The 25,500-nt window shown below is 39.4% G+C and overlaps 1 protein-coding gene across 8 annotated transcripts in view; it reads left to right on the top strand.

The window, feature by feature from the left end:
- dachd (dachshund d) overlaps positions 1–25,500 on the top strand; it is a 226,498-nt gene that overhangs the window by 182,741 nt on the left and 18,257 nt on the right. For 2 of the 8 annotated variants that reach the window (XM_041806705.1, XM_041806708.1), the window contains exons 8-11: positions 3–175; positions 280–463; positions 583–714; positions 24,723–24,868. In XM_041806705.1, coding sequence (XP_041662639.1) covers positions 3–175; positions 280–463; positions 583–714; positions 24,723–24,868 — 635 coding nt within the window. The remainder of the gene's footprint in view (positions 1–2; positions 176–279; positions 464–582; positions 715–24,722; positions 24,869–25,500) is intronic. The other 6 variants (XM_041806710.1, XM_041806712.1, XM_041806709.1 and 3 more) reach the window with 4 other exon arrangements.

The following is a 25,500-nucleotide window of genomic DNA, read 5'->3' as shown; positions in this document are numbered from 1 at the left end:
AGGCCTGGAACTCCCCTTCATGATGATGCCACACCCCTTGATTCCTGTCAGCCTGCCCCCTGCCTCTGTCACGATGGCGATGAGCCAGATGAACCACCTCAGCACCATCGCAAACATGGCCGCCGCTGCACAGGGTCAGAGTCTCCCCTCCAGAATGGTCACCTCTGTTATAAAGGTGAGTTTTAAAACTGAATGTCATAACAGTTACTTCCTCCTTTCCTGTGGTGTAAGTTTCCGCCTGGACTGGATATTTATTTTGGGTCTGTGTCTGTGTTGCTGTTGGGGTTGCAGGAACGTGTGCCGGACAGTCCCTCCCCTGCTCCTTCCTTAGAAGACCACAGGAGGCCCGGCAGTCACCCATCGTCCCACCGCAGCAGCAGTGTGTCCAGCTCCCCAGCACACACAGAAAGCTCCTCAGACAGGATACGTACGTCTCCTTATAAGCTCACAACACAGAGAAATGGTGAAGAAACAAACCTGAATGTGCTGTCGACACTGTTGTCTTGTCTGATTTACAAACACAAAGTAGATATGTTGTCTCAGCAGTGTTCCTAATGTCACTCCTGGCTTTTTCTTCTCTAGCGGTGCACCACAACGGCCTGTCCATGAACCAGGCCTTGCTCGGCCTCTCCCCCAACATCCCACCAGGGCCTAAAGAGGGAGACCTGGCCCACGACATGAGCCATGAAGTAAAGAGGATGCACACTGACAAAGGTGAGGCAGGTAGCAATGCTTGAACAATCCTTCATCACCTAAATCTGAGATAACGGCCACATTTGCCCCTTTTATGACATTTTGTGGCTCTTTTAAGTCTTATTTGGGAAAAAAATTCCCCTGGAAAATCTCAAAAAAGGAAATTTTGACCTCAGAAATGATCCATTACAAGTCACATTAATCAGTTTGATTCCTACACTTAACACAATCGGCCAGCTATGCACCACAGTCTGGTTTTAATGCAAGACAACACTTTCACGGACCGGCCATCAATGTGTGTGGGATAAATACACCTGTATACAATGATAAAAAGAGTGCAGAAAAAAACAACAACTAACTATAGTGCTAAATCAGTGGTCACGTGAGAATCACCTGTCACAATAAACCCGTATTTTAAGTAGGACTCCTTGTCACCTTTTTATCATTTATTTAGCCTGATGTATACAACCGGTGTCTCAGATGAACTGGTGTTGGATAAACTGGTGACACCCTTTTATACCACTCGCTTCTCAGATTTAAGAATTAATCTGTCTTTGCAGACATTAATGCTAATAGGACATGGTTTGTTGTGCCACAAGGTATATTTACAGAGATAGATATTACAATAATTTGTATTCCAGGGACTTTGCAGATGCCTGAGCAAACAAAAGGAATGACTGAGGCGCATTAATTTTACTTTTTGACCCCACAAACACTTTCTGATTAGTGTTAATGCACCTGAAAGCAAAGCATTTGCACTGAAATTCCCTGTTTATGAAACAAAGATTATGATAAATCAAAGGTAAATATTTGAGTCCCATGCTATGGCTGCACAGGGCTTTTCAGGTCTCAGATTGGCCTGCAGCATACTGAAGTTTGGGAAAGGCTGTACAAAAATTGTCACAATATAACCAAATTTATTCAAAAGATAACCAGTTACCTCAAGAAAAAGAAACTTCTTATCAGTAAAAATGCACCATTTGTTCACAAATTATCAATCCAAAGGAACTACATTATTATCAGTGCCTCACTGCAATAAAACCCTCATGATAGTAGGCAACTATGATCCAAACAGTGATGATCCTCCTTTTATTCACACGTTCTTCTCTCTCATTGGCATACCAGACTCAGCAATCATACTTGGAAGAGATTTTAACAGCACAAAACAGATCGTGCACACTAAGCACTTTGAAACCAGGGAGTTAATTTGAAAGCATCAAGCTAAATATGCTTTATTCTGGCTTTGGAGACTTCTTTTTGTTGATTTCACCTTTGTTTCACTAGGAAAACTCCTGTTTAGATATGAAATCTTCTGTACCATGGATCCTTGCCAAGAGAGAAGCATGAAAGTGCAAAGAGCAGTCCATAAAAAGCAGAAATGACATGAGATCATAAATTAGCAGCTGTAAAACATGTCCATACACATGTCAAATGCTCCTTTATGTTGTTTTTTAAATCATCCAGCCTAATGAAATGCTCTAGTTCCAGGTGACTGTTGCTCAGACCGTCACTGTTGAGCAAAATCTTAAAATATTAGGTTACTGCATCATCTAACTACTAGAGATTAAAGCTTAAGCAGTATATTTTACACCATACACATGCTGTATGCTTAAAAATGATTGATTTATGCTCTTTCTTTGTCACTGCACTCTAAGTACAAGACTATTGTTCAGCTATTTTCTCCTATTCAGTGTTCCTCGGTAGGAAAATGACAGATATTATGAGTAACAACTGACTGATTTTTTACTTTTTAAATTCAGAGCCTTATAAACTGTAATTCTAGGTATTAATATTTAAAGTAAAGACAAAGTCTCAACAGTTTAAGGACAGCTCAGCAGCTTTGTGCTGTATTTCTGCAGAAAAATAATTGAATGAGGTCAGTATTGCTTAATCAGTCACTGAATTTGTTAATGCGCCACCAAATGCTGAACATCCTTCACTGACTGTTGTTGATCAGGGAGCTTCAAGTGTAAACAAATTAGACTTAACATAAAAGCTTTTTTACCCACTGGAGTTTTTCTTTCAACAAGAAAAATACAGTGAAGAGCTTTTGAATAGCATTCACTGTGCTGTTCATCCTCATTCATTTTGCATTAAATTCAACCTTCCATTTGAAATACCAATGTTTCTTCAAAGGATCTAAATACATTCAGATGATTTCCACATAGTTTTTACATTCCATGCTGTCTGCTGTTTTACAAAAGTACAGCAATGTTTCCCTGCAGTTAAATGAAGCTGGTGTGGAAGGTCTTAGATATGAACAGTTAGGAAACAAAGATTTGAAAAGAAAAGGTGCATAAGTTAATGGAGGCTACAAAATTATTTTAAAATATGGTAAATATGCCTGGTAAATGTAAGCATATTAATATGATTTGGCTGTTTTAATACATATTTTCTTATAAATCAGATGTTTTTTCAGTACAGTGAATAAAGATACTCTGACACCAAACTTGTAAAAAGGCCTGGACTCCAGATGTTTATTGGTCAAAAAATCTTATTTTTAAAAATTATTTTGAAAAGTGTTTTTTAAATGTTCAATTTTAGCTCTGTAACTGTTGAGCCTGTTGAATAGCGCACTGGTTTCCAACCTGGGGTCTGTGACCCCCAAAGGGGTGTGCAACATGTGTAAAGCCATTCTGTTAGGGTTTTATCAATTAGACAATTAAATGCATGTTGATTTTTGGCAACAATATGCTAACAACTTTTTCATGTGGGTCTGGGGGGCTTAACTTTTCTCCGATTCAAGTAGGGGGATCTCCAAGGAAAAATGGTTAGGAAACACTGGTGAAGAGAGCATACACCTTGCTTATTGATGTTCTTTTATTCATTTGATTAATAGGTTAAGCCAATCAGAGGCAGACTAGGGCTGGTTATATTTAGCAGTTCTTTCTGATACACAGTATTGCCTCTCAGTATAATTTGATAATGATCTTTACTACTTGAAGTCAAGCAGCAGAAGTTGGTGATCAATATGCGAAAGTGCTCCAGCACATACACTTTATCCTTAGCTGAATGGAATAGCTAAAAATGTGGAGTATTAATTGAGAGTCAAGCACCACTACACCACTGTCTTGTCTTTTCTTAGTCTTCTTTCTTTGGCAAAATTATATAAAAGAACTAAAAATAATTTCTTTCTGTAAAGAAATGGAAAAATGTTTTTGTTATACAGTGCTAATATTGTAAAATGAAACTTGATGAAATTCAAGTTAAAATCAAATGATGCTGATGCTTGTTTGATGCAACAAAATAAGATGTTGTAGACACCCACTGGATAATTTTCAACTTTTGATTATTCAAAACCGCAAACTTAACTCCTGCAAACTGTCTAAATTGTACAAAAACATGGGCAACATTTCCATATTGAGGTTGTCAAAAAACTCTTAAAATACACTATTTTAATGATTTGTGGCATCAAAAAGCAAAGTTACTTAATAATTTTCCTATCATGTATTTCAGGGGTTCCCAAACTTTTCTGCCCATGACCCCCAGAATCCCCAAACCAACCCTAAGTTTACAGTTTAAGGAGTTTTTGTTCAGCTTACTTAAGCACAGATCTCACGTTTTTATTGTTTTATTTACAATTGAACTCATTCTAAGGATAGATTTTAAAATAGTGGATAGAATATATAAAATCATTTAAAAATTTGCCTTTGTTGAAAGCATCCTGAAACCCCCCTTAGTGTATTGTGCCCCCCCATGGGGTCCTGACCCCCACTTTGGTAACCACTGATACATTAGACCAAAATAGAGAGGGTGTTCTGTCTAAATTGCACAAATAAGTTGGCAACATTTTAGATTGTACAGGAGTTTGCCTGACACTTTTGATCATTTAAAACACTAAATGCCAACATGGGGTGATTATTATTATTTTTTATAAACACTATAAATGCTCATTAAAAAAAAATTCAAGTCATTATAAACTTTATTGATATGAAGAATATTGTCATAGCCTATGTGTCATTTGAAAATATCTTCAATATATCTTTAAAACTGGTTATATTGCCCAACCCTACTGTAAACATACAGAGAGAAAAACATTCACAATGCTGAACTTGAGTCACATTGTCCAGAATCAATGTTTTTATTATTAATTGCTGACATTATTTCATTTCAATCTTGCTGTGCTCGTAAAAAAAGGAGAAGAAAAAAGATAGAAATCTACTAAGCGTGTCGGATTAAATACAAAATGAAGCAAATAATAGATTTTAGTATTCTCTGTTGGTTTTGTGCTGTGCTGTGCTGTTCTGGGTGAGACGGGGTGGGCTGAGGCTGATAATGATATTAAAACCACTGTGGAAATCATTGGGCTGTATGCTCCCTGTTGGCCAGGCTGACGTGAAGATCAGTGTTAGACCTTCACTCACAGGGTGTGAAGCAGTGAATAGTAATAATTAGCAGGATCATGAGTTGAATTTATGGGTCACAAACTGTCTAACTGTCTGTGTGTGTGTGCGTGTATGTGCGACAAAAAGGGCAAACAGAAAAAGAAGAGGTATCCATGCAGCGAGCGTCTCCTTTAGAGGCAGGAATCTAACTTTCCAGCTGAAGTGCCTCCTCCATGCACACATAATCAACACAAATGGACTGTAATTTCTTCGCAATATTAGAGGAGAAAGCAAATGACCGAGCAATCCACACCAATCCTGGCTAGTTGACCCACGCGCATCCTCACACAAACATGCTATATTATCTTTTGAGATTGTCAATTCCTAATATGTCACTGGACTTGATTAGGATTCTGAGCTCTCCAGCGTGTGCACCAGAGGTCTCGGGCTGCGGAAAACATTTTTATAAAATAACCCATTAATGCAGAGGAGTGCAACTAAATTAGTTACCAATTTGCTGAGCATGAATTAATGAAGAGAGCTTCTCCCGGCTCCCACAGTTGTAATTTTCATAATAACCCCAGACCTTTATTTGGCAGGTTGTTTAGTTTTTTCGTTTGAAGGTTTTCATTAGTCTAATGAGGACTGTGCAAGGGCGAGCAGTCAGCACAATTTACATGAGGAAGCTATCATAATAAATGAGGCAATTTGAATAACATGCACAGGTTTATGCAGCGAGATAAGAGAGATTGTAGCAGCCAGATTCAGAGGTAACCAATACATTAGAACCAACTAATAACCAAAGTAATTCCAATAAAAGCTTTAAGTGAAGGGAATAAAATTAATGATAGATATATTGAACTGTAATGATATGATACATGATGCATTAGATTAATAAAATAAATGTGTTCCATTGTTAAAGGGGGGGAGAGGCCTCTCCATCCGAAGCTTTGTTTATGGTGAGCTTTTTAATTAGGCTTGTTCATCGCATCAGTTTGTTTAGATAAATGAGATAACATTCCAATGGTTTAATGATATCTCTCCACTTGTTTGATCTTTATGATCCTGGCAGAGCATTAAATTAATCTCTTGCAATGCACTCTTAGAAGAGAGCACAGCGGGCGCAGAGGAAGGATGCGGTGCCCCGGCTCTTAGGGAGGCTATTTAAATAGACCAGACACCTCAGAGACAGCCACTATAATGTCACATCACTCATCTCCTATGAACACGTCTCATCTTTTTCATGTCATCTCTGCTGATGAAGGACAAAGGCTGTTTGTTGTCGTCTAAAAAAGCCTGTTTCCGAAGTTGTGTCACCAAGTGCACAGTAACCAGATGGTAACTGGGGTTTTTTTTTCCACGGTGCTGTTGTTTGAACTTGATTATTTTTTGTCCAAATTTTGCCCGAGAAGAGGGAAAAAAGTGGAAGATTAGATGTTGTGTGAGAAAAAAGGGGCCAGTAGAAAGCAAAGTGTTATCTCACATGAGACTAATTGAATTGCTTCAAACAGAAAGTCTGTGGCGAAAGCTTCCGACAAGCCTCTGTCTCGTGAAACAGCAGGTAGCTGACAAACAAGGGGAAGTTTGAAAGGTACGGAAGCCTTTGGCTGTAAACTCACTTTGGACATCAAACAATTGACATCATTTTATTTCCTCAGGGAAGAAGGTGTTTGAAACTCAAGCCATATGTATGTACGTGCGAGTATAGGAGTTTTCTGTAAGTACCATGTGGCTTTTAAAGCGTTTTGCCAACAAAAAATTTCTCCACTTTTCCTCAGCCCTCCCCCCGCAGTTTAAGACGCCACATCTCTTTAACACTGGCTAAAATGTCTGACAGGAGCGGCTCATACAGCATGTAAACTGATTCTGTAAACCATATTTTCAAAGTGTAGGATTCACTGGTAATATGATATTGGCACTTCCCTGGTAAACATTATATATCCTTGTTGACACAACAGGAGATGCACTCATAATGTCCTCCCCAGCAAATGGATGGTGTATTATGTCACCTAGAGGGGCATCCTTTCATAACTCCTTTCATGACCAACACAATGGATGAATCTGACTTGTCTCTATAGAAGAGCCGACACCATTTTTATTTCCAGGACGTATTCAGACACTTTCAGAGACTTTAATGAAAACTTCTTTGAAGATTTAGACCAGTCACCTCAGGAACTTTTTGAATCAGCCTTCACGAAAACCAGGATAAAGATAATAAATAACATTTTTCTAATGTCACTCCAACCTGATTCAAAATAGTTACTTTTGAATTATAACCACATACCACAGGTACAGGGATTTGCATCCAATTTCTGAATTAGAGCTCCTATGAGGAGTTTTTAGATTTATAAAAAAGACAGATATAAGTCACTGATGCTCTTAATTGCTCACTAAACCAAATAAAATCATTAGCAACAAGCTAAACCCCTTCTTTAGAGTTAATTTTAAAGCTAGTTAATCCAGCCACCAGGTAGGTGTCAGAAGAGGTGCTTCATTGCAGACTGCAAAATCAGCTTTTGTTTTTCATTTACACAGGAAAAATATAAAGGTATTGATATTATCAAATAGTAAATGACAACAAGAGGAGAGATTTTGTACAGCACAAACTTAGCTAAAGCTAAGGGGTCACCAAAATTAACAAAATCTAAATGTTGCTCATGGGAGCTTTAAATCCAGAGGGACCTTGGATACTGTCTACAAGTGATCAGAATATGCCAAATTCAACCCAGCATTTTGTCTTTAATCTATGTTTTAAGTGGAAAACATCAGGCCTGGTTTGACAATAATGTTCCATCTTTTTAATTATCTATCTGCAGATATCTGTTCTTCCAAAACTAAAATTATTGGTGAAAAAACACTAATTGTGAAAGCCTGGCTTTTGCAAGAATCTTGGTGCTATGTAACCTTGCAAAGCAGATGGATATGCCTGTTTCTGTGTTTCTCACTGGTGAATTCATCTTGCAAAGCTCCCGTCTGAACCATTTGAGCCTGGTTAGAAAGTGACAGAAACAGCAGTGAGTTGTTTTCTTTTCAGAAACGACAAAAGTCGTGTACTGACATGTCTACAGTAGCCATGGATTGCATTATGCACTTCTGTATGGAGTTTACTCCTTCAGTACAAGCACAGCTTGGTAGTGGCTACGTCACATGTTTTGTTGCTCTGATTGGCCCGTAAAGATGTGACAGACAGAACGTTCATCCAATCACACCCCGAGTTTTTTTCAAACACTCTACCCTTTCCCAATCGCTGTCTATGAGTGGTTTTCCAGATGGATAAGTGAAACAAATCCATCTGGTGTGCCAGGTTAGGTGCGAAGTAAATGCCAGTTCCTAGATCTGCCGTCACATTTCCTTCCTGTTTGTGTACAGTCAACCATGACAACTGAAACCAAGCATATATTATTTGGGGGTAGAGTTGATGAGTATTGAGCAGCAGGTAATTATACTACAGTGACTGCTAGGGAGAGAGAGGGGACATCAGAAGAGATGGAAACTGTGGCTGCTGAGTCAGCAGCGTTCATTTTTGCACTTGGTCAGCCACTAAAGAGACATGTGGATGAGGATATTCATGTCAGATGACTACAGTAGACTTGACTGTTACATTTTGAAGGAAAAGCACATGGCTATGTGCAAAGGCTCCTGCATAAGATTCAGGGCTACACTGACCTAAGGTATAGGGATGTTCTTAGGCATATAATTTTAATTTATTTGTGAGGATAATCTGACACAGCCTTCGTACAACTTTATCCCTTTTTTCTATATTAAAATAGTCCTGAACGGTGCTGTTCATATAAGATGCTATCTGTGCTGTTCATTAGTTAGTTGTTTATATTAGAGTAAAGAGCTTTGTTGCAGCATGGCAGGAGTCATTAGAAACAACTACAGTGGTTACTAGTGGTGATTTAACCCACTTGTAATTCTGGTGTCAGCTAATCATGCACATCTCTAGTTTGTTTTGAGTAAATTTAACATAGTCGTTGATCTGGTTTAACTTTTGGCTCTAGACTGAGGGTTTCTTAAATGTGAAGTCTGTTGTGATGATTCATTATTTTCCTGATGAATTTAGGCTCTAACCCTAACCCTTAAAATGTGTAATGATAATAATAATAACTTTATTGTTATAGCAGCTTTAAAAACAGATGTTTGCAAAGTGCTTTGACAGTAAGCAGAAACAACTAAAACAAAGCATCATAACACAAGCAAAGAACATAACATCAACAGGAGAACTGTTTTGAGTTGACATGCTTCAAAATTATCATTGTTCCCTGTATTTTCCTTGATAACCAACAGTTAAATCATGATATCATTTATTCATATATTGTAATTGCAATTGGAACTCGCAGTACACTTTTTTACCAAAGCAGCACCATAATCTTAAGTGTCCCCTTCATGTTAACACAACAATGTGTTCTGCAGTTCCATTCTTAGGGATCTTTAATGCTTTAGCGGTTAGCAAAAGGGGTATGGTGTCACTTCTGTGGTTCAACCAGCTATATTCCAAATTATGTCACCTGCTCTGTAGGTAAGCACCCATGGCAGTGTCATCTCACTAGAACAGAAAGAGACAGAAGTGAGGTCTACTGTATACAGTCTATGGCAGATACCTGCTGACACATATTGTGTAGGTATTTGAGGCCTAAACCAATAGAAACTGTGGTGTTGGAAAAACTCTAATTGCCCCGCCTTGTCTTTGTAAGGATGTTCTCTTCATGTCCAGTTGATTTGCTCTGGGCTGCTCTATCTGCAGTCCCAGTTTACTGTCTGAATGATGAAGTGGTACCAGTGTCACACTCTATTACGTACAGCTGCTTTGGGCAAGGACCTGTAGATGCTGATGGGCTCATGTAGAGAATTTGCGAAAAAAAAGGATGAAAAAGGCCCTAAAAAAAGCGATTTCCAGCCTTTGTAGTCTTTGTTCGGTGCCTTCTTTGCATAAGCATTTGCAATGATAAAAAGAAGTCAAGGGACTTTGGATCAGAGGTAAAGTTTCGCTTCAGTTTTCCGCTCTTTTTGCGGTGTAAATATTTCACTGACATTGATGGTATCTGGGTACAGTATCATTAAAAGTTGGATATGCTGGGTGTAAGCTCCTTCTCTTCATCTTCCTGACTTTAATGCATAGTGTTTTGTTCAGTCCTCCCGATGTCCTTGGCGTTGCGAGCTTCAAACACATGCTGACTACCTGACTTTCCCTAAGTCAGGAGGCAAGATCATTAGCCATCACAACCCTGAAATGTGACTTGGCAGACAATAATGCTTTATGATCAAACAACTTGTCAGTGCGTCCTGTTGAAATGAAAGAGTGCAAAAAAATAATTCAATAGAGGATCAATCAAATTTCCCCCTCAGCCGGCGTGAGAGAGATTGCTGATGGTGCAGAGAGGGGGCTATTCCTCGAGGACACGGGAGTTCATTTGGATATTTGTTCTCCCCCTCATGAATGTTCCATTGCGTGACACCATCTCCTGCTAATCACATTTCACTGCAAAAGGGGGGATGCTTTTAGGGACGTTGAAAAGAGAGAGGTTCTTTTTAATCTTTGAAATGCCTCAAAAGTGACAGAATGCTTTCTCCTGCCAAGACGTGAGCCTCGGATGGGGAGATAAATATGCTGTGGTCAGCTAAGTGTATCTAGTGAGCAGAGAGGCAAATTTAATAATGCATTATCATTCACTGGCGAAGGTGAAATCTCCCTGTCCATCAGAAGGCTGAGGCCTGTTTCATGTTACCCTTCACTGCAAATGAACAAGTGCTTTACTCAGCCATACCAGAGATGCACAGTAGGCACCGGTGCTCTCTTCTATCTGCTGCTGTGGACTGTCAGGAAAGCAGCTCTGTAATCAAAGCAATCATCTATCAGTCTTGACTGGAGACAGTAATGATCACAGTCTTTATCCTGATAAAACTGTTTTTGAACAATAACCTTCTTTTTTTCCCTCTCTCTGAGAACACAAGGTGCGTTTTACATATCTGAGCATCTGCTATTATGCAGATTATGGGAACATATTTACCCGAATGCCCTTGGACAACAGCATTAAACAATTATGAAGATTATGTACAATGGAGGAAATTTGCGATTCAAAACAATTCTTAGCCGCAGCAACTGTTGCAGACAGATAAGGTTGACCCTGAGTATGTATTTCTGTACTTTTTCGAGACATTCTGCAGGGCTGTTTGTATAATTTAATATTTACATGTAAACAGTAATTAAGTGATGCTGCCGACATGCCAGGGCCAGGCTCTGCCAAGGTAAACACCAGGCCTAGTAGTTTGCCACAGTCCATCATGTTTACAGACTTGCAGAGCCGAGTGCTGTTTGTGTGCTCTGCCTTGGCAAAGCCCATAAAACACCAGCGATTGCACGGCGAGTGTTGAACACAGTCACTCTTATCGTCTGGCAGTCTGCTCGCTGACTTGAGGACATTGTGAGTCAAACCTTTAAATTTTCACTCTGCGATAATTACGCCGCTATACTTGAGCTTTTATATCCTTTCACTGAGAAAGTAAATCATTCCTAATAAAGAGAGGAAGAATAGGGGGCGGAGGGAAAAGTGCTCGAGGACTAATTCTCTTCACTCCCTCCCTCTCTCTGCGCTCTATTCTGCGATTTGAAAGCCTTTCTCTGACTATTCCAGTCACCTTGACTTTGCAGCTGCAGCCTTATAGTCTGTTGCTTATCCTGCCTAACCCCAGCCTGTCAATTAGGTGTTTAAAAATTAATCTCTTTAACTGGAAATACCATGCCAGCTTTCTTCCGTCTGTAAATGAAGTGTTATTAATTCACACAGCGCAAAGCCAGTGTTATGAATAATGTTATCAAAACAGATTTCCACACATTTAACACGTTGCTCCTATTAAAACCCCTTAAGTATTTTTATAACTGTGAAACCAGGACTGCTAATGGATTTGCATCCGTTTTTCTGAGCACTTGCTAGTGCTCCTAAGCCTGGCCTTTCTAAAGTTTACATTTCCCGTTTCCTCTTTTGTTCTTTCATCTTCGTTTAAAAGCAGCTCAGTATATCCAGTCTGGATTAGTGCCAGGCAGCGTCGACGCTCGTTCAGCAGCAACAGAACAGCACCGCCTCTCCCTGTAGGATTGCAATGCCAGGCAATGACACCAATGTGTCTACTAACACCCCCCTCCTTCTCCTCCTTTCCCCTCCCAAACCCAGCACAGCACTGATCAAGCAGCAGGCTATCTGGCCAACCACACCAAGCTAATACTTGTTCCATTAAAACCTGGTGATTACGGGGGATTTCCTCTCTGTTTGTTTGTTTGAATGCTTAATTATCAATATGTAATTGGCATGTGTATTGTGATGTTGGGTGCATATTCTGGTGGCATATTTAACTGGAATGCACATTGCTATCGGGTGGAAACAGGACTCCCCAGTCACTGTCTAAGTTAAGCTGCATGAGAAGTTGCTCTAATGAATTAATAAAAGCTAAACAAAGGAGCACTAAACAAAGAGGGAGAAATAAATGGCTTGATGATTAGTGGGTCAGAGAGATTAGTGGGGTATACAGTACCAATGATCCCCCTCTGAAATAGGAATGATTCAGGCAAAATGCTCGATCAATAGTTTAGGCCAATTTAATCTCTGGGATTCTTCTGTCAATAAATGGACCCGGTCAGCGGAGGTCAATATGCAAAGACAATCTAAACACCTTCAAAGTGCCTCACTATAATGTCCTTCCTCTAATATTGTCTCCCTGACAGTTTGGGCTCAAAGTCGATAGGCGAATTACAGAAATCTATTCAAGTCTCACCCGCCTGTAATTTTCTCTCCCGAGTTTATTTTCTGCTCCTCCAACTTGAGTTTTATTTAATGTCACAGATTCAGCGCTGAAAATCTCTCACCTTTACTCACCTCGCCCCCGTTCGGTTTCCACCGCTTTAACCGCCATTGCCTCTCTACAAAATGCCATTTTGTCTCCGCTACTGTTTCCCTTTAAGAGCTCATTTGAAGGTGTGCGCTGGCAGAAACAAAAGTCCTGTATGCTTTTATGCAGTCATCACAGTCAGCCAAGCCTGTAATCCTCAGAGGTCCGATAATGACATAGCCCCTGCATTTATTACATGGAGGAGAGGAGAGAGGGAAAACGCTGACTTTGAACAAATGAACACTCTGACCTTTATGCAATAAATATGACATGGGCCGCATAAAAAGACAAGATATCTTCCTCCTGAATGGAAGTCAACACGGATTCTGCTCCCCTGCCTCTTGCTCTCTTTTTCTCTGTTTCCATTTCTCCTCCCCTCCCTTTCTCTCTCTCACTCTTGTTTTTCTCTCTCCAGCTAACAGTTAAACAAATGATGAAATCAATGTGAATTGTTGTTGCTCTAGTATTGCAATCTATGCTCAAAGAGCACTATTTGTAGATGTAATTCTCTCCTTTGTTTTAGTGCTATGCATAATGTACAGAGCACAATGTAATGCAAATCTGTCAGTAGAGTCATTCTTTTGATTTAATCATTCAGCATTTGTTTTCTCTACATTGAAACAGTGACAGTGTTTGCAGCTTTTTAAGACTTAGTCTTTAGATTAAAATGTTCATTCATTTTAGTCACATTTTTGTCATTTTCATTCCTTTGGTTCAGATTTAATCGACACAAACTCAAAAACATTTTAGTCATGTTTTAGTCGATAAAAGGTCCCTATGTTTTAGTCAAAAATCTCTTTGATCAAATTTTAATCATTTTATTTAGACAATGAATAAAAAGTTAATGACAAATTGCACTATCAATACCTTTATTTAACTCAAACTGATGAAAATACCAACTTTTCTTGAATAAAAGACTTTTAATGTGTTTTAGGACTTCCACTGCAGGTATGGATTCATTTATTTTTAAAGATAACGATTCTATCATTGGTATTCCTAAACCTTGTCTCTGTTGATAGTATTAATACTTTTTTTAAGAGCTAGGTGTTGTATGCCTACTTTTTCTACAGCTCTGATTCATTTTATTTAGCTGCTCTGGTTCTCGATTAGATTTCTCCATTTGAATCTGCCACTTATGTCAACATTTTTAATCCAGGAACCAAGCTTACTAACTATTCAGATGCTCAGGACTATAAACCTTTTCATTCAGTGCAGTAAAGGCATTCAAAAACAGAAAAAGGGCAAAATTACAAAAATGTACATATTTTTTGTCTGTGTAAAGAAACTGCATATCCCAATCTCCATTGCTATTCCCTTTATTGTTAACAAGAGCTTTTCAAATGTTCAAACTGTGTGCAGTACTTATTTCCACATTTATCTTTACTTTAGTGTTTATATTTCAAATGCCAAGTTTTATATTAGGACTGTCAAACAATTGTGATTGTGAATACTCTCTGAATGTCTATAACTCATTGCAATTCATATCCTCTTTTGTTGCATTTTGAGACTCCAGTATTTTACATTTTAATCTTTTTTTTTTCTTCGTTTTTCTCTGTTTTGAACTAGGGATAAAGGCCTGCTTTTATTTTTGAAAGCCAATAAGAAATTTTGTGTAGATTAAACATTATGACATGAACTTCACCACAGAACAAAAAGAACTTGGTATGGACTTTAAGGGGAATAAGGGAACAGTAATATGGCAAATGTCTGATAGCTTTTGAATTGTCCTCTGTGCTGTCTAAGAGATTTTAAAGTCAAATGAGACATCAAGGGGCGGTTTTGGACTTATTTTACATTACTGTATCTGCAAAGAAGACACAGATGTTGCTGAGCCAAAGGGTTATGCTATAAATACAATTAATTAAAAAATATTAGTTAAAGATATATTTTTTGGGCCATTAAATGCCTTTATTCATAGAGGGGGACAGTGGATAGATTCGGTAACAGGGATGAGGAAGTGGGGGAGAGACAAGCATGAAGGGAGCCACAGGCTGGACTTGAACCTGGGTGGCTCTTGTACATGGGGTGCAACCTAACCACTAGGCCATCTAAGTGCCACATACAATTAAAAAACTTAATGCCCTTATTATTATGCCTTATGATATTCAAATATGATCATATAACAAAGTTTGCATTTATAGGGTTTCATACTGTGGCATGTGATATCATCAATAGCCAAAAGTTGTCTTCTACATAATACATATACACTCAGGTAGCTCATGTCTAACATGGGTTTTCTTACAGTTTGGCTTATAGTCAAATACCCTATTTGAAAAGGAATGTGAATTTTACCTCTGGAACCACACTGATGAGTTCTGTTATGTTGTGGAAAGATCAGACAGTGTTTTTTTAACAGAACTTCCATTCATCCATCCATTTTCTACACCGCTTATCCTATTTGGGGTCAAGGGGGACTGGAGCCTGTCCTAGATGTCACCGGGCGAGAAGGAATCGCAGAGCTTTAACACACAATAAAATCGCCACTGTTAGATTAACACTGAGAGTGTTAAATCTAACACTAGAAAAGTGTTTATATGTGTCCACACTTTTGAGTGTTCATTTAACACTATTCAAAGTGTTACTTTTTTTACACTAAACCAGTGTTACTCCAACATTGTATGGTGTTAAACATGTACAATGGTGAACACCGAGTAGTGTTGATAGTACTCTAGTGTCTGTGTTAAAAAAATTAACTATACCAGACTACACTCAACTCTGATGTGATAACACTAATGAGTGTATTACAATTAACTCCAGTGGGTGTATAATATTATCTATTAATAAAAAAAAGAAGAAATGCAAGTTGAAAATAAACTGTGTATTGAAAATCAGGTATACCTGATACCAATGATCGCCACCTCATATTGTGCAACTGAAGCAATGTGAGGTATTTTATGGCAATCATGGAGTAATGAGGCAGACGCAGAGCTGGAACATGTCCTTAGTTAACAGCTTGCACCATTATTTTGAGAAAGCAATTACCACAGTCAGGGAGTAACCAACCTAGCGGACAACTACACTCATGGTGCAAAAATGTTAAACATCAAACACTTAGGAACTCAAGATAATTCAAGAAACGTGCAGTTGAATCCCAGCAGTGATCCCTGTACAACAGGCAACATCTAAACACAACAAAACATCTAAATACATCTAAAACATCTGAAACACATCTAAACACCCTGCACAAAGGCATGATGGGAAAACTCTGGCCCCCAGAATTGAAATTGCAGTAGGTGGGGCTTGGATCAGTTGACACTCATGCATTAACACTGTCAAATAACTCCAACACTGAGGGCCACTTAGTCTGAATGGAGTTAAAAATTACACTCTGAGTGTTAAAATGAAATATTTAACACTTAGAATTCAACACTGCAGTTTTTGCTGTGCAGAACTTGTATATATTTTAGATTGCTGAGAAAGCAAGAGCACCTTTCCTCCAAATAACAACCGTCTTATTCAACCATCTTTTCAAACCTGAATATTGTTTTCTTGAAGATTATTTACCTTCACCTAATCATTTTACTGAGCCAGCCCAAAATGCATCATAATGTAGCATGTCACCTTTATTTACTTCGCAAATTAATTTTTACCATCTGGTTTCAATATTATGAGTCTGAATGTTCTACCTGCAGCAGGCAGAGCTGAGGTTTGTCAAGCAGGTACCACATTTTGGTTTAACTTGATGCAAATACCCGTGGCATTCACAGAGGAGCTACAGATTCAACTTACCTAACAGCTTGTGCTCTCTCTGTCACACTGCTTCACACAGGAACGCACATGTAGAAGCAAACACAAACTCCTCCTGTTTACTTACCCCTGCTTGTATTTTGACGGATCATACAGTGGATAAATCATGGATTTTGAGTGTCCAACAGTCCAGCACTAACATTCCAGTCTTATTCAGTCTTCTTGGCAAAAATGAGAGTTACTTTGTTACAGTTTTTATCATCAAAGATCTATTTTTGATTCATTAGTCATTATTACAGTCTTCTTCATGAAAAAAGGTTGACAATGAACATATTTAGTTATGTTTTTAGTCTATGAAATTTATACTGCATTAAAAGCCCTTTAAAGGCTCTCCATTCATAATAGGAATGCCAGGTTTAACAGAGAGAATCAACCTTTCACTGTGTCTTTTGTAGTCTCGCTGTGATCCCAATTGAGCATCGCGATTGTCTCCTTTTGTCACCTCACACCGCCTCCCTGACAGTAAAGGATTTATGGTTATTTCCTCCGTGCAGCCTGTCCATCTGTGGCTCTATCTTCATACGGCCTTGAGAATACGATTCAATTTATTAAGGCAAAGCAATGGACTCATTACTTTAAAAAGGTGGCAAGAGAGGCAGGCACAGAGAGGGAGAAGTGACACACTGAATTGGTTATTAATGGAAAGGCACAGCCATAGGGCAGTTGAAATTTAATGATATCCTACAAGAAAATATGAGGGTGTCACTCTCCAAAAAGTCATGCTAAATGTCAACATTTTAAGGTCCCGGCGCTAATTTTATGCCTGTGCACAGTAATGTTTTGGAGAGCATTTAGGAAACACGGCCCAGTGGCCAGCCTGATTATCCCGCTCACCTTCTCTCCTCTCTGCAAATGGGTTTGTGCAGCAAGCGATTTCATCTCTAAGTGAAGGGAACATTAGGGAGGGGAGAAGGAGAGAGCGATAGAGGAAAACACGCGGTTTGATTTTCATGCTGTGATAAGAGAGTGGGAGCCAAATGTTACCTGTTAATCTAGCCCAAACCGACCGGGGCTCTTGACTTTGTCCCCCAGCAGGGATGGGGCAAACACTCATTTTCCTCTCTCCGTGATGAAAAGGAAATTAGCTTAAATGTGATGAGGGCACATTAGTGTGTGTTCAGTGCGTGTGCGTAATGAGTGTGTGCGTGTCTTTGTTTGCATTCGTCTGTGTGTGTTTTCCTCTTTTTTCACAGTGTTTTCAGAAACGAACACTCACACATGCACAACATATGTCAGAGATAGTTATTCTGAGGGAATTTGTCTTTGATCGTCAGACACAGGCTCACAGTGTTTCCTGTAAGTTACCTAACTTCAAAACCACTGGAAACAATAATCCACAATAGTTTTATTACTTTGTGATTCGTGGAGTCATAAAGAACTTAGTAAGCAGAACAAATGTGCTTGGGATCACTTTAAATTCAAATAAGAAACATTTTTATTCAAGTTCCTGTAAACTTCTCTGATCTTGGGTGTAAGAGTCAGTATGTAGAATCTATGCCCTGAAATAGAAATAAAAAGGGATCATTCCTTTTTTATATGAAGCTTAGGGTTAGTTCATGCAGCACTGCTGCTGCTGGTAGAGCTTCATCTCCTCCACCCCAGCCTCCTCCTTTGTTGCACCCTCTTATTCAGATTCATGCGACTATTGATTGATTGCTTCTGAACAAGTTTCATTGTATTCAAAATACATCTTAAATGTATCCATCTATACAGAGATTATGTTCTTTCTGTAAAGCTTGCTGCTTGACTAATTCAGGGAGCATCATTTGACCAGCGTAAAATGAAATGAATTAAATAAAAAAAGTGCATTTTTCAGTGCATTTCTATGCAGGCAGCCCAGGTCAAAGTCTGGCCTGTGGCTCCTTCCTTACATTCAATTTGAATATTTGATCTTCACTCAGATACAGCTCGAGAGCTCAATAACATGGTTTCTAAAATAAAAATCCCATTTAAGTTCCCCACCACATATTTTTCAACTGCCATAATGTCATAACCTAAAACCGAACAGTGTGAAATGGTTAAAGATGCATGGATTATGAAAATTAGGGCCAGTGCCCATACTGATGTTTTTTTTTTTTTTTCATTACTTCTTTTGTGGTAATACTCCCACTACACCAACATTTTCTCTGATGTTTGACCATAGAAGTTTTTTCACTTCTTTTCTTTTAGCAGGTAGATGCCACCATAAAATTGATTGGACACTACAGATAAACACTGGTAATTGATATTTGTTCATGCCACATTATTTGACAGATGTTTGTAAACCAGGCTAATATCAGCTGATACCCATTTAAACTGATGCATCTGTGCATCCCTGGAAATTAATTTTGTTTATTTTTATTCAACCTTTATTTAGGCAGATTAGTCCCATTGAGATCAGAGATCTCTTTTCAAGGGAGACTTGACCAAAAACAACAATCCACAGTTTTAATCACCAATACACCTGAGCACTACTTTAAATATGAAACAACAGTAAATCATCAAGTAAAACAGTGACATTTGGAAAGTTTGGAATTAAAAGTCTTCATTAGGAGTTTCAAAACATACAGTCACCAAGTTCTGCATTTTAAAATCAATCTGGACATTATTCCTAGCAAAAGGTGGCGACAAACAAAAAGCTTTCTTTAATTCAGTTTGGACTTTGATAACACTAAATTGTGCAAAGTTTAATGATTGAAGGTTGTGAAATCTACCTTCAAGATTAAAAGTGAGGAAAGATAGTCCAGAATTTTGCTGAGAATGGGTTGATACAGTAAATGAAGACATTTGAATGTCCAGCTGACTTTAGAATATAAAGTTGGTAAGTAAGACATCCAAGGTTTGTGATAAATCTCAGAGCTCCATGACGCACCGTCCAACATATGAAGACTGAGGCATTCATGTACAAAACATCGGCATCATCAAAGATAGGTGAAAAAGCTGACTCAGCTAGTCTCTTTTTGACATAGAAGGAGACACAGTACTTGTTTCTGTGATAAAAATGAGTAAAACTTTAAGCTTTCTAACAACATAGTGAATGTGCTCTTCGAAAGACAAGCTTAGTTCATAAAGTAAGAACCCTAGATATCAACTCAACTCAGTTTCTTGACCGTATTTAGTAACAAATTTCTCAGACAATGTTCTTTTCGCTGTTCTTTAGGATACGAACATGAGTTTAGTTTTATCTACATTTAGAACAAGCTATAGCTGACAAAGCTGATCTTGGAGGAAATCAAAAGCATTCTGAAGATTTGTAAAAGCTTGTGCAGGCAAAGATGCAAAACAATAAATAACTTTGTCATCGACATAAAAAGAAGCAGTGGGAATATTCAGTTCAAGTTAATTGATATAGTCAGAGTGGTCCCAAACCAAACCTTAAGGTACCCCCCCTTGTAGATTTATAGTAAATAATGACGATATTTGCTGTTGTACAGGCCACAAATTTCCACATCAGCCTTCTATCTAGAAATAGCTGTTTCATTCAAGATCACAAAGAAAAGATTTACATTACCTACAATCCTAGAGTGTCACTGAGATGTCTCTGATTGGTGGAGCCATGGAAATGTTTACCAGCACCATGAACGTCTGCTGCCAGTTGTTACCAACAAAGTTTATATTTTACCACAGAGAGAGCACGAGTTCCCTTTCAAACATGCCCTGCTTTTTTAGAGATGAGGTCAAGAGCCTCTAAATAGGTTGAAAAGCACTATTTGAATTAACAGGAATTACAATGTATATCCAGTGACAGTTGGATGTGCAGTTCCTTCACTCTTGTACCTTTGCACTTTTCTTCATTTCGCAACTCCTCTGGTAGCTATTGGCTTGGTTCCAGAATAAAAAAATACAGATTTGTCAATTTTATGACATTTGAATTGAGGATTTGAAAGGGGAAATTCACTTTAAATACCAGAGTAGGCAGACACTGTTGAGCTCTATTGAGTTTTAAAGGAGAAAGTTTGGTTTTGTGACAATGTGCTGCCTGTTAATGCTACAGAAATGTAATTTTGCATTGAATAAATGACTTTTAAACAAATGACTAAGCATTGCAGATTGGCACTGGCACCATTGTTGTGTGGAGTCTGGCATATGTCAATCAAAATGTAATCTGAAATGCTCTGAACAGAAAAACAAGCTCTGTAATTACCTTAGTTTTGTAACATGTACCTCACTCAGATTTGTTGATGCCTAATGAGACTCAGCTTTGATATCCTTAAGTCATTTTTGCTATTTCAAGATGAATTTCCTGAGGATTTAAAAAAAACTGTCTACAAGTCAATCAAAGCCTTCAGGAGTTGGATTCTGTACAATCATCAACATTTCTCTCTGTCCAGATGTCATTTCCAAACACTTGAAAATCTTATTTCACAAATGTGCAGAAAACCAGAGACATCAAACAGCATCTACAGCTACTAAAATCAGCCTGTGATGTCCTGAAGTACATGTTTGAAACTATCTTACAGATAAAGCTGAATTTATTTTGCCTCAAAGACCCTCCAGAGTGCAGACATCATTTGCAAGATAAGCTCATGTTTTTTTAACGTGCTCAAATTGCATGCCGCTACTTTTTTTCTGCTCAGCTCTGCATCACCGCCTGTGTACCAGAAGACAGATATTTCCCTTGACAAGATTTTTCCAAATCCAGCGCTTTAAGTGCAGGTGGAATAATGCTGCGCTAGCTGCTAATGGCTGTCCGAGAGGTCATAACTACTCCATTTGAAGGAGGCTGCTCTCTCTGCAGCCCTGGCAGGTCAAATCAAATGTAATTGTGCAGTGAAAAGCAGTTCCTTGCTTTGTGTTTGGCTGTGCTGACAACCTCCGGGTTTAGCATTCAGTTCTCCTGCTGGGAGGAACACAGGTTTGCAAGGACAAAGGCTTCACCTGTCAATATATCACACTGACTGGCCGGCCAAATGTACCTCTGCTCTCACTCTCTCTCACTCCCCCCCTCTTTCTCTTTGCTATCTCTCTTCCTCTCTGTCACTCTTTCATTCTCTGCACATTCTATTCCAGCCTCCTCTTCCTCAGTCTCGGCCTCACCTATCTATCCATCCATCCATCTTCTGTCTTCAGCCATCTATCTCTCATTCCTGGCATTCTTCTCCTCCCTTTTCTCTCTCTCTCTCTTTGTGTGCTGTATCTTCTTCTCTTCCCGCTTTTCGTGTGAGGACTCAGCTGAAATGTCCTAAGGGACCCAGTTTCAAACACAGGAACCAGAAACATATGGCACATTTTCAACTCCCAAGGTCAATTACAGCTATTTATCCAGAGATTGCAGCTAAATTTCCCAAGGTTTCTTCTAGATTTACCGCAGATTGCAATGTGTGTCTGTCACATTTTAAATCAGGCCAGTTTCCTCTCCAGCTTCCCCGCGACTTTCCATCAAATATTTCAAAGGGCTTTCAAGTGGGTTTTAGACATGTTTTATCTCTGGTTATCATGTGCCCCATCTTTTTTTGCCTCAGCTTTGCGAGGTCCAAGTGCCGCTCGCAACACAAATCTAATAACATGTAAATTGGAGATAAGCCCAGATCCCTCCGAGTGATATTTTTTACATTCATAGTTTGTCAAGTCAATTCCTGGGTCCCTGTTTTAGCAGCACAACACATGAGGAGTGAGAAAATTAACTGGATAGGTGATTCATCATTGCTAGCACACTGTCAAGGACTCCCTCTGCAGCTATTGAGAGCAGGGTGGAGGAGGAGGACGGAGAGAGGAAGAGGAGGAGGAGAAGGAGGGGGGGCGTTGTTTTAAATTATGGCATTTCATTCAGAATGCATTGTATTTACAGCGTCCCATTTTTATTTGTGGCTCCTATTATCCGCCGAAACAGTTGTGCATGAAATGTTATTTGTGACAGGGGTGACCCGCGAGTGTTTTTCCACGCAGTATTTCATAGTCGGGGGGCCTTAACTGTACCTTTAGCGTACGGTAAGCACAAGAGGCTGTCACAGCTGCTGCTGGCAGCCTTGCTAGTGGAGAAATATCACCTGGAAACAGAGTACTCCATTCCACCGGCCCCCATCACTCCAACGCCTGTCGCTGTAATTAAGTTGAAGTCAATGATTCTGGAGCGATGGTGAGAAATAAACATGCAAACACATGCCAGCATTTGCAGCCAGAAAAAAGAGGAAGGAGGAGGGGGGGTTGATGACATGAGACGCACAGAAACCACAGATCTACATCATGTTCATGGAATTTACATTTGAGTTTCATTAAGCCACTTTTGATTATATTGATTAAATTAGCCACTTATTAGCTTCCAATTCTTTCGCCGGTTTTTATGCACAAGCTCCTGGTGGAAATGTTATCTGACAGGGAGGTGCTGTACGGTAGTTGGAGTCTGTCGAACAAAACACGCTGTTTGCTTTTCCCAGAGCATGACAGGTTGTTTCCCCTGCAACAAAGCCATCAAATATTCTGTGTGATCCAACATTGTGTTGGAGGGGAGGCCTGCTGAGTGGGAAGCCGGAGTTTGTTAAAGCAATGATTTATGATTAATGCCAACACTAAATAAGGGACAAAGTGCCTACAGTACAAATCAATTACAAAGCTACAACAGCAGACCTTTCCCCGAGGTCTACTAACGTCTCTAGTTGTTATGGTGATTTTATTGGAGGTGGGTGATGCAAGCATATAACGCGTGCAATACATCTATATCAACCTGAGCAGGAGCCAACTGTAATGCTTTTGATCTTTGATTAGTTATTTTATTGAGATAAAATGGGACTTTCATGTTGTGCCACTGTGTAAGAGGAGTGCATTTTACATCTCCACCCAGACGCCCACCTCCAAACGCAGACAGGACTGCACCGAACAAAACAAATTACCACCAGAGTGGCTTCTTAAAAGTAGGCAATTCATTATTTTTATGAAGTCAAATTATAAACAAATTTTAATCCATTAGGCAACCATCCATTCTAATTAATCAACAGGAGTGAACTCCATCTGAAAAGGGAGAAAGGTTGTTTACTCTCTCCACGGACCAGCGGTGCATATTTCACCATCTTCCCCCTCTCCGAAAAGAAAAAAACGCTCCAAATTACAAACCTAAACTGTGAATCCTCGCACTCGACTTTTGGCGCTGAGATGTTTCCAGGGCATTTGCAGATGCTTGAAATAATCTCCAATGTTTTTGCTCAATCTGCTCTGAGGATGGGTGAAATAAATACTTTAAACTAATTAATGTAAGACCAGCTGTTCCCAGCACTTGGCTGGCGTTGGTGAATATTGATGGGAGGGAGAGAGGCAGGGCTGTTCGGCTCCACTCGCTGTTTGTACAAGATTCAGGCTGCCACATAAACAGATATGAATAGTGGATGAGAGCAGAGAGGTGCTGCGCTCCACACAGTTGGGGTTCCACATTACAAATAAAACTTTATTTTCATTGAGTTTAACAGCTGATGGGGCTGAATTCCTGCCGAGGCCTCTTTTAATAAACCGTCTCCCTGCAAGATGGCTGCACTTATAAATCCTTGACTTGATGAAAACTTGCTGGACAAAAACATGTGTCAGATCTGATGGGGCAACAAACGGCAGTGTGTGACATACTGTTTTAGTTTGACCAGGCTGTATCTGTGTCTGCCGCTCTGCCTCCTGCGTTCTCTCCCTCCCTCCTCTGCTCCTCTTTCCTCCTCTGAGGCCCGGCGGAGAGGCTGGACAGCAGATGGCAGGGCCCTACCCCTCCGCCGGTGATGAATGGAGGATGATGTCATCTTCGGTTTGACAGGCACCCGTGCGTGCATACACAAAGGAAGCCCCAAGCCTCTGGGGTCGATCTGCGGGCCTGCTTCTGATTTTTTGGGAATCCACATGACATCTTTTAAATGGTGGAAGCTGGATTTATGTCGTGGTTGATTTTGTTTAACCCCACAGTCAGGCCTGTGGGAGGAAGAAGCAAAGAGGAATCTCAAAGGGATCAGACAGTCAGCTATATTTTTAAAAGAGTAGAGAGCAGGGATTGGCTGCTGAGATCAATACAGATCAAGTCATTCTGAATAATCAATGCATGTCAGACCCACCCAATAGATTCACACCACTTCTCACATTTTTACATGTAGCATTCTTTTGTTTCAATGTTGTTAATTTTCTTTCCAGAAGACAACTCGATGTGCACCCCGACAGCAAGAGACAGCTACGAGAGGTTGTCATTGGCTGGCCAGGCTCTGCCGCCAGGCTTTCCTTCACCATTCCTTTTCCCAGACGGCTTGTCATCAATAGAGACTCTCCTCACCAACATACAGGTATTTTTAACTCTATAAGCCACGTTTCAACCATCTATGTTCTACATTTCACTCAAGTAAGTACACAATTAAAGTAACGTGATGCTACAAGTGTCTGTTTGAGAACAAGAAACCAATCCTCAGTGTCTTTCCCTTAGATGCCTCTTGGGGGCGCCTAAACGGAGCAGTATAAAAATCCATACATAGTTGCTTTGTGAACTCTATTATCTGAGGTCAAAACAACAATTAAAGAAAGAAATCAGCACACACAGAATGTAACTGAAAAAAGAGACTTGTTTTTGTCTTATCTACTCCAAACATACAGCAAAACCTCCTTTAACCTTTATTGAACACTAACTATCACTACGTGTCTGAGAATAACCGAGAAGGATATCGAAGTTCAGTCTAAATCCAAGCAACACTCCTTTGATAAATACATGTAAATGCTCTAGGTCTGAGAAATGGCTTATTACAAAATGGAAGTTAAAAACACAGCAAACTTAGGCTGCTGCAAGGACATTACAGCTTAGGAAAAATCTGTTACCACAATGTTAACTAGAGAAATTTTCTTAGGTAATCTCCATCCAAATGGATGAAGTCTATCTGATAACTCAGACAAACAGGTCATTTAGAAAACCTCAGACTGAGAATTA

This window comes from Cheilinus undulatus, linkage group 15 (assembly GCF_018320785.1).
Source record: "Cheilinus undulatus linkage group 15, ASM1832078v1, whole genome shotgun sequence".
Classification (NCBI taxonomy): Eukaryota; Metazoa; Chordata; class Actinopteri; order Labriformes; family Labridae; genus Cheilinus; species Cheilinus undulatus.
The sequence above is the reverse complement of the archived record's forward strand: the minus strand, read 5'-3'. Positions and strand labels throughout refer to the sequence as shown.